We start from the raw sequence: 9,495 nt of genomic DNA on the forward strand, positions 1-9,495 counted from the left end.
ACAATGTAAAATATGCGAAGTTAAAGTTTAGCTAAGGTATAGAGTAAATTGGCCAATAGCTCATCAGTGAGAAGTTACAAATATGAAGTAATCATTTACTCCTATGACAGGATAGTAAATGCACAAAACACTTTACCTGCACTTTCCAACCCGTACCAGCTGCAATGGCTTGAGCAGCAACAGACCATTGAGCATTGCCACCCCTTTGATCATTCGATACCATAATAGCACCACTATCAAGATCAGTTACTGGAGCACCACCTTGGCTTCTTAGATCCCTTAAGAAAAATATATCCACTTGAAAACATCAATTTCTGGATATTACATATATTGTTGGAGGAGATAACAAAAAATAAAAATAAAAACACTTAGTTCACAAACCACTAATTACAAGTGACTGAGAAGAGTAAACTACCTTTACCAGTTATTTTTAATTAAAAACTATATTTGATGAAGAGGAAAAATGCAAGGCAAGAGACATAGTGATACGGTGCATCTCAAAGAAAAATCATTAGTTGGATGTTTTACCACACTCAGCTGAAGTCCTTGGACAATGGTGTCACGCATTTGCAGAACCAGCCCAGCCAACATATTGATACCGATGCAAACATATTGGGTTTATGAACACGTGTCACAGAATACATTGTGGGAATGTTAATTACCAGGATCAGCCTCCTTTATTGGCTGCAAATTATCAATGAAGATGGAATTAGAAAGTAGGATAAATATATGTATATTGAACAGACATATCACTTTTACATAAAAGCAGTGCATCATGAGTAATCTCAGCTGCCAAGAATACGCATATGTCTACAAAAATGAAGAGATCCACGTGATGGTTGCTGAGATGTGTCTTCCAGTCGGTGGATGAGCGAAAAATTAGTAATCAAGCTTCAAAACAGCCATCTGTCTAGATGGCCTAGCAAACTAAACAATGATATGCAATGGGTTCTTAAAGGCAAACAGTAACCCAAGCTACCATCATAGGCTTCTCTCATGTTTTTCCAAGGTTATAATGCATATACCTATCAATCAAAACCATTAGTAGTCTAGATTTTAGCTGCACAATGTCCTGCAAAACCTTAAGTTTGATAGCTTGTCACAAATAGTACCTTCAGCTTTACAATACAAAAAAAAAATTGTAATCAAAATAAAACCAACGACCAAAGTGCCGATAGCAAGACACTACACCATTTTTCCGATTCGAAACGGTTATCGAGCGTTACGAATCGGGGTTGTAACGGTTCCGGACCGTTACGAAAAGGGGTGCTACAACTTTTTTGTAACGGCCCAGCAGCCGTTACGATTTTTTTTTGTAACGGCTCTTGTAACAGCGTAGAGCCGTCACTACGTGGCACTGTCGTAACATGCGAGAGCCGTTACGAATTTATTTAGTAACAGATCGTTGTAACAAGATGAAGCCGTTACGAATTTTTTGCAACAGTAAAAAAATTACTGCCGATCAACCTTGACCTGGTCAAAATCAGTCATCAATGACCAATTTTGACCAGGTCAAGGTTGACCGGCAGCTCATTCTCGGCCGGAATACGCCGGAATTCAAAATAACCACCTGCATACACCTTTCATTTATCCTTCACAATCAACATTATTTTTTTTCAATCAAATTCATGTCCATTCAATCAATTCTAATCACATTCAAATGGATTCATACAAAGGATTCATACAAAATAGAACTTAAATTATTCTAAGTATCAAATAGTAGGGGAATGTATACAAATTCCCATAAGTATCAGTTCATAGAAATTCCTATGTTCACAAATTTATATAACTGAGACTGTACATAGAAACTTACTGCAAATTTTCTATGTTCACAGCTAGAGCTTATAAACCAACTTGAAGCTGCAAATTTTAAGACTTCAAGTTCGAAATCCATGCATAAAGTTATAGATGAAAAGTATCTGCTAAGTTTAAACTTCCTAAGCATATATACCAACTTATGTTAAAAGCAGAAAAAACTTTCAAAAAAATATAAATTGGGGAGAAGAACAATGAGAAATACTTACTGTGGTTTTGTAATAAGAACAAGCCCATGATTTAGTCATCAAGAGCTTCAACTGAAACTGCAACCACTGATCCAGGCCATCATTGCAATTGGTCCTGATACAAACCAAAGTCCATAAGCTCTCTCGCACGCGCAACAAACAAAAGTCCGGTAAGAAACATGGAATCTAGAAATATACAAGTTAAGTACTTACCCGGTATTCTAGCAGGTACACAAGTTGATGCCAATCCAGATGTAGTTCACTTCCCACCAGCATAATACCTCGCAAGTATAAATTGAAGTTCAGAAACCACGCCTCTTAAACTTTATAGTACAAATATAACCAAGTGAAGTAATTACCAGGGATTGATATTTCCCCGGCTGGCTACTGCTGCTTCAGCTGACCTTGCGAGAAGTCCCCTGTGCATTCACATATAACAGAACAAAAGCCACCCACACATATACAAATAAATGATGAACTGAAAGTGCATATCCATTCATAAGCCGGTTTGTGTTCACATAATTCAGGAAAAAGTTACATCGGACAAAAAAAGTTGCTTCAAGTAAAGCTATTCTTATGCACAACTGCATAAGAGTATGTGTATGAGTCAGCATACATACAAAAGTGTGAACTGCAAAAAAAAAAGGGAAAATAAGCCTAAATACTTGTTATGCAGCACTGCAGAAGTTGCTTCAAGTAAATCTATTCTTATGTACAACTGCATAAGAGTATGCATATCAGTCAGCATACATACAAAAGTGTGAACTGGAAAAAAAAAGGAAAATAAGCCTAAAAACTTGTTATGCACGTATGCATAAGAGCATACGTAAAAAAGTTTGAACTGCATAAAAAGACCAAAAAGAACCATATGAGTTGAGGCAGATACCACGCGATGCTCAAAAAGGTTGACACATCAAAAAGAAAGAGATGGTGTTTCGTAACTTGAGAGGCACATCTTTGGATGAAGCATATATCCTCCAATTCCAACGTCTCTGAAGGTCGCTGCATACTTGTTGGCACTCACAGTTATTGCATCTGGCTTGGAAATAGTATCGATACACACCTTGGCAAGATGTAAGGGTACAGGATCTCCGTGAATTATTTCTCCTAAACCACCAGTACAGATGTTACCAGTTGCAACCACTTGACCCTCGAAGTTCAGTAATGAACAACGCGGCATGCCATGTACTCCTGATGCATCTGGTGAACTCGTCGCAGCTTGTGGAGATGATAGAGGTGAAGCAGAAATACCCTGTGGAGATGATAGAGGTGAAGCAGAAACACCCTGTGGAGATGGAGCTTTTGAGGTGTTGGCCAAGTTTGAGCCAACTGATGCTGGCATTGCAGATTGGATATCTTGAACTATGTGGCATAATTTGCCAAGTCCTTCGATTAGAACCCCCACCTTTCCACCTAGTTCTTCCACCATTTGAGTAACACCACCCTCCTTCTGTTTCAACTCATTGACCTTGTGACGCGCAGGAACAGAAAGTTGGACTTGTGTACGAGATACAAGTCCAAGAGAACGAGCCCGTCCTCTAGTATCCTTTCCAAAAGCCGCAGCAAGTACACAAAGTTCCTCTACTGGAAGACCTGCATCCAGTTTTTCTTTGATCTCTTCTTGCGCCTTCTTCAGCTTATCCTGTTGTGCCAAGCATAACAATCGAGAAAATTATAATATGTTTAACTAAAAACAATGAGAAGACTTGAAATAACTGAAAAGTGAACTGACTCACAGCATATGGCTGGGCGCTAGGTAAGATTGAACCACTCTCTTGTGTATGAGCTTTAAGCCACACATCCTCAGGACTAATCTCTACACCAGGATTCTCGGCCTCCTACATTTACAGAGATCAAGACGAGTTGTGAATATATCAGAGTTTGAGGCATTATTGAAATACAACAGAGATGGGGAAAATTGTGAATGTAGAAGAGATCGAGAAAACTTACGTACCAATTCAGCTCTGACCAAACAATGAGGTTTGCGACCGGAACAATGTGTGTAGCCATATTGTTGTCTTTTCCGCTTATGGTCAATTCTACTTTGCGCTGCCTTTTCTTCTTTTTCATTCTCACAAAATTTTATCCAATCCTCTTCTCTTACAGTTGGTGGAACATGTAGAATCCTTTCTTCATGAGTAGGGTACAAATCATAATGATCGGTACGTAACTCAGTTTTAAATCTCCTCCATGGACCATCCATGGACTTCTGAACAATATCCTTCGATGTTTCAGGGATATTAAATTCGTCCTGTAAAGTCAGATCTCATTACTGGCTTACTGAGGATACAACCACTATAAAAGAAGTTAAAGGAGTGAACAACAACTGAGGATACAACCCTCATTAAGATAAGTTTTGTACCTTAAGGGTATTCCAAACATCATCCTTATGCTTCTGAGGCACAAGCTTCCAGTTTTTGTATGAAACAGGCACATGTGTACGAACCAATGAGCCCTTCCGGTGACCAGCTGTCGTGCAGTTCCTGGAAACTGGTTTTCCATACTCATTGACGACTACTGCTGCCATATCCTGGAAAAAAAACAAACATCATGAAAGAAAATATTGCACAAGAGAAAACAGATCACAGAACAAGCAAATAAAACAAATAACACCTCTCAAATAATAAGCGATCAAATAAAACAAAACAAAAGCAAAACAAGAGCAAAACAAAGGTAGTCGTTCTTTTTATAGTTATTCGTGAAGCGCAACACATTGCAAAGGTGGCATCAGTTTCATTTCAAATAGAACCAATTGAAAGCAACTTTTTGAAATTCTCATTGTCAGTAAGAACTGATTGATAAGCTGTAGGAACTTCAAATTTATCTACTGAACAAGTTAACCCCTGATGTGAGTGCAACACCACGGACCATCCCTCATCTGTAAGATCCTTCGAGTAGAACACTTGAGCCGCTTCAGATGCAAGGATAAACGGCTCATCGGACACTCTAACTTTGTTTTTCATCTTGGATAAGTTGACCTTTATAACCTTTAAAACTGCATCAACCTTACACGCATTCTTATCTCCAACACTAACCCAATCACAACAGAAAACAGTTTCTTCAAACTCCATGTAATTCAAGACGATAATCTCTTTAATAACTCCGTAATAAGTTATTTCTGCTTCCTCGGCCGACTTCGCTTTCAGTCTTGTAAAAGCTTTCATTGATACGACACTGTTTTGCGATATATTCTTCGCCTCACAACCTAGTGTGCTAAAATTAAATCCATTGACTTGGTATTTACTGTAGGATCGTGCCTTGAAGAGGGGTCCTTGCACGAGTCTCCAAAGTGTTGAATCAGTCTCTTTGGCTTCTATCAACTATAAAAGTTCATGTTAGAGTTAGTATCACAACCAAAAACATAACAAGTTGGGATGAAAGATTTAAGATATCATGTTACCTCGTCGCGCAACCATACATGAAAACTCTTTGAGGTCTACTGACCATTAGACGTGTTGCCGCTAACATAGGAATCATACTTCCTGCAACCACATAAAAATAGTATCAAATAATGAAAACATCTTAATGCATCAATTTAAAATTCACATTGAAGCAGTAATGTTTACCTTCTCCAGTCATCTATCTCAAAATACTTAGATAGGATCCAGCTGCGGCATTGTTCAAATTGTACTTGAGTTAAAGTCATACTCTTTCCAGTACTTAGAGGCATCTCATCTGCAAACTCATAGTCATCATCTAAAAAAGCCCGTCGAGTATGTTTATGAGTACCATCACCATCATCTGACATGCCATCCATAAAAAATAAGCTAGCTTCTCGCAACGAATACCCTCTCGCAATGCATCCCTCAATGTACATTTTATTGCGTACCAACCCTTTAAAGCCTTTCATTAACCTACAAAGAATAGTAAAGTGTAGAAGCTGTCAAGGCCTTATCAAGCATGATTCTTATACTAAGTTGTCAACTTCATAAAATTTCAGAAGAAAAAAACTTCAAATATAAACTTTCTTAATCAAAGTATCTTACACTCAGCACCTGACATTCCATATAACATTCTCAAATTCAATTTAATCTATAAAGCAAGGGTTTGTACCCTCCATATCAGCACTAGCATAACACACATAGTAAGATGTTAAAAGACACAACCTTTCAATAATGAGAACAAACAGTTCCACTCCTTTTTATGGTTACCATTGGATTTTTATACTACTGTGTTAGTCCAATCATGCATTTAAAGTCATCCTCTAGCATAAAAGAAATTAATCATGACAGCACAATAAACAAAATTGCTAAACAGGGGAAATAGTCAAGTGGGAAATTTACCTCTCAAAGGGGTACATCCACCTAAATCTGACCGGACCGCAGATTAAAGCTTCATCTGCCAGATGAATCATCAGGTGGATACTAATGACAAAGAAGGATGGAGAAAAGTATTTTTCTAAAACACACATCGCCTCCACCAAACTAGCTTTAGCTTGTAAAAGATGCTCTCTGTTAATAACCTTCGCACATAAGATATTGAAAAATAAACTAATCCGGAGAAGAGCAACTCGCAGATCTTTAGGAAATGAAGTTGCAGTATGAACAAGCAGTGGAAACAAAGACTGCATCATAACATGGTAATCATGAGACTTTAAATTCTTCAACTCCGGTGGATTTATACCAACGTTGTTTCGAAGATTGGAACAAAAATTTGAAGGCACCCTTAAATTCTTCAAAACTGTATAGAAAGCAACTTTTTCATCCTTTGTTAAGGCAAAAGACCCATCTTCCATTGTTGTCTTGCCCGTGTTGTCATCCTCTTTCAACCATAACCGCTTTTTAATCCCCATAGCTTCCATATCTTTACGTGCATTAAGACCATCTTTTGACTTGCTATTTCCCAATACAGTATTAACAATGTGCTCAGTTATATTCTTCTCGGTATGCATCACATTTGTACAGTGACGAACTGTGTTCGCTCCCCAATACGGCAAATCATAAAGAATAGACCTTCGAGAAAATAAAGAGTGATCGGAAATTTCTTCATCATCATACCCTTCAGTCCCTCTTTTACGTTTCTTTGATGGTGGTTTTCCTTTACCCTGTTTGCTTTTCAAATTAGCTACCATCTCTTGAACTTGCAATCCTGTTAGTGGCCATGGAGCTTTACCATGCTCAACTCCTCCACTGAAGTTTGTTTTATCATTTCTAAACTTGTGTTTCGTTGGCAGCCATCTTCGATGTCCCATATAACACAACTTCTTACTATATGGCAGCCACTCAGCATCTGTTTCTTCTCCACAACTTGGACAAGCAAAATACCCATGAGTTACACATCCAGAAAGAGTCCCTAATGCTGTAAAATCATGAATTTCCCATAACAACCTAGCTCTCATCAGAAATTCAGAACCGGTGAAGCTGTCGAAAGTCATAACACCATCATTCCATAACTCTTTCAACTCTTGAATCAATGGTTGTAAGTAAACATCGATATCTTTACCTGGTGCTCTCGGGCATGATATCAACAAACATAACATAGAAAACTCCCTCTTCATACACATCGAAGGAGGAAGATTATACGGACAGAGAATTACCGGCCAACAGCTGTAATTGAGACCAAAGCATCCATTGGGGTTGAAGCCGTCAGTTGCTATACCAAGAGTAACATTCCGTGCTTCCTTAGCAAACTCTGGAAAAAAACTATCCGCACAACGCCAAGCTGAAGAATCAACGGGATGACGCATTACATTGATATCTTTCTGTGCTCTAAAATGCCAAAGCATCGCCTCTGCTATCCATGGTATACTATAAAATCTTTTCAACCTTGCAATTATTGGAAAGTGTCTCAACGTCTTCTGCGCAACTTGAGTAAGTTTTCTCTCATCATTGAAAACTCTTACATACCGCGGTTCTTGACATATACAGGGCACTTCAGCAATGAACTCTTATCCTTCCAAAAGAGTATACAATCATTCACGCAAGCATCGTAGGTTACATAATCCATCCCCAACTCTTGAATTATCTTCTTGACATCTGGAAACTTACTTGGCAGGGTGTTTTCTTCGGGAAGCAACTCTTTTATCAATTCTAACATTGCAGTCATACCATTATCTGAAATCGCATACTGAGTCTTTATGTTGTTCACCATTATCGCTACATACAACGCCGACTTTCCTTTAGGACACGAAGGATACAATGGTACTCTTGCTCGCTCGGCCGCTGATAACTTTTTCTTACAACACCCCTTGGTCCCAACATTCTCATCCACATCCACATTTGTTGTAACATTCTCATCCACATGCACACCTGTTGTAAAATTCTCATCCACATCAACTCCTCCTGTGACATTCACATCCATATCCATAGCAGATGTAACATTCACATCCACACCTACTGTAACATTCCCATCCATAACTGCTGTAGTGTTATCCCTATGTCTTGACCGTGCTGCTACTGAACTTTCACCATGATGACGCCATGTTGTATACGTCAAACAAATACCATATTTGAGCAAATGCAATTATATCTCACTAAGTGAAACTAAACCTTTACCATTCATACAATTTCGACAAGGACATGAAAATAAAACCCTCCCACCACCATTATTCTTGGCAAACTGTATAAATGACCTCACACCTTGTATGTATTCACCAGACTTACGGTCACACTTCATCCATTTCTTGTTCTCATCAGATGACATATTAACCTTCAAAATAGACTTTATAGGATCAAACCAAGTACTTAGTCCTAGTGGTGGGTTTTCCGAAGCCCTCATGAAAACGACAGAAACATCCTCTCAACGAGGAGAGGATGGTCTACAAGTAGTTCATAGAAAACAGATTACAAAGAAAACATAGTTCATACATATGGTCTACAAGTAGTTCATAGAAAACAGATTACAAAGAAAACAGGTTGTCGAAGCCCTGGCCAAATAACTTCATATGCTAGTTTACATAAAACACCATAATCTTAACATGCTATAAAGAAAAAATTAATTCATACTAATTGAAACCCTAAAACTGAAATTAAACAAATCAATTCATACTAATTGAAAACCTAAAAATAAAATTAAAAAAAATCAATTCATTCTAATTGAAATTAAACAAATCAATTCTTATACCTTCAACTTCAGATCTTTGGAGTTTTTCAAAGTTCTTCAGTCTTTCAAACCCTAACATGAAATCAGGATATCAGTTAGTACATATCTTCAAATCCTAAAACTTGATTTAACAGATGATAAAACAAATACCTTCAAAGTTCTTCATCTCTTCCACAGATAAAACCCTGAAATAAGAGAAAGAAATCGTATCAGATTTATATCAGATAAAAATAAACCTAAAACGAAATCAGAAATAGAAATCATAATAGATTTATCAGATGGAAAAACCCTAAAATTAAAAACCCCAATGAAAAAAACAGAAGATGATTGAATGAATAAAAAAAAAAAAAACAACTTACGATTGAAATAACAGATCGATAAATTTGAATACTAACTGATTTGAAACTTACGATTGAAATAACAGATCGAAAAATGTCTTTGATAAATTTCT

The 9,495-nt window shown here is 37.5% G+C and overlaps 1 protein-coding gene across 1 annotated transcript; it reads right to left on the bottom strand.

Annotated features, from left to right (window-relative positions):
• Nucleotides 1-4,741: 4,741 nt before the first annotated feature.
• On the bottom strand, nucleotides 4,742-8,357 carry LOC113305156. The gene is made up of 5 exons (XM_026554252.1): nucleotides 7,850-8,357; nucleotides 6,287-7,736; nucleotides 5,570-5,857; nucleotides 5,470-5,485; nucleotides 4,742-5,323 (listed from the first exon to the last, which is right to left on the bottom strand). The coding sequence occupies exons 1-5, from the start codon at nucleotides 8,355-8,357 to the stop codon at nucleotides 4,742-4,744; spliced, it is 2,844 nt and encodes a 947-aa protein (XP_026410037.1).
• Between the last annotated feature and the right edge of the window lie 1,138 nt (nucleotides 8,358-9,495).

The sequence above is a fragment of the Papaver somniferum genome, chromosome 8 (genome assembly GCF_003573695.1).
Source record: "Papaver somniferum cultivar HN1 chromosome 8, ASM357369v1, whole genome shotgun sequence".
NCBI classification, from domain to species: domain Eukaryota; kingdom Viridiplantae; phylum Streptophyta; class Magnoliopsida; order Ranunculales; family Papaveraceae; genus Papaver; species Papaver somniferum.

Coding starts and splice junctions, on each gene's coding strand:
- LOC113305156 (XM_026554252.1), bottom strand. CDS start 8,357: ATGGATGGGAATGTTACAGTAGGTGTGGATGTGAATGTTACATCTGCT. Junction 7,737..7,849: donor TGTATATGTCAAGAACCGCG/GTATGTAAGAGT, acceptor TACCATGGATAG/CAGAGGCGATGCTTTGGCAT. Junction 5,858..6,286: donor TGGATGTACCCCTTTGAGAG/GTAAATTTCCCA, acceptor TATTCTTTGTAG/GTTAATGAAAGGCTTTAAAG.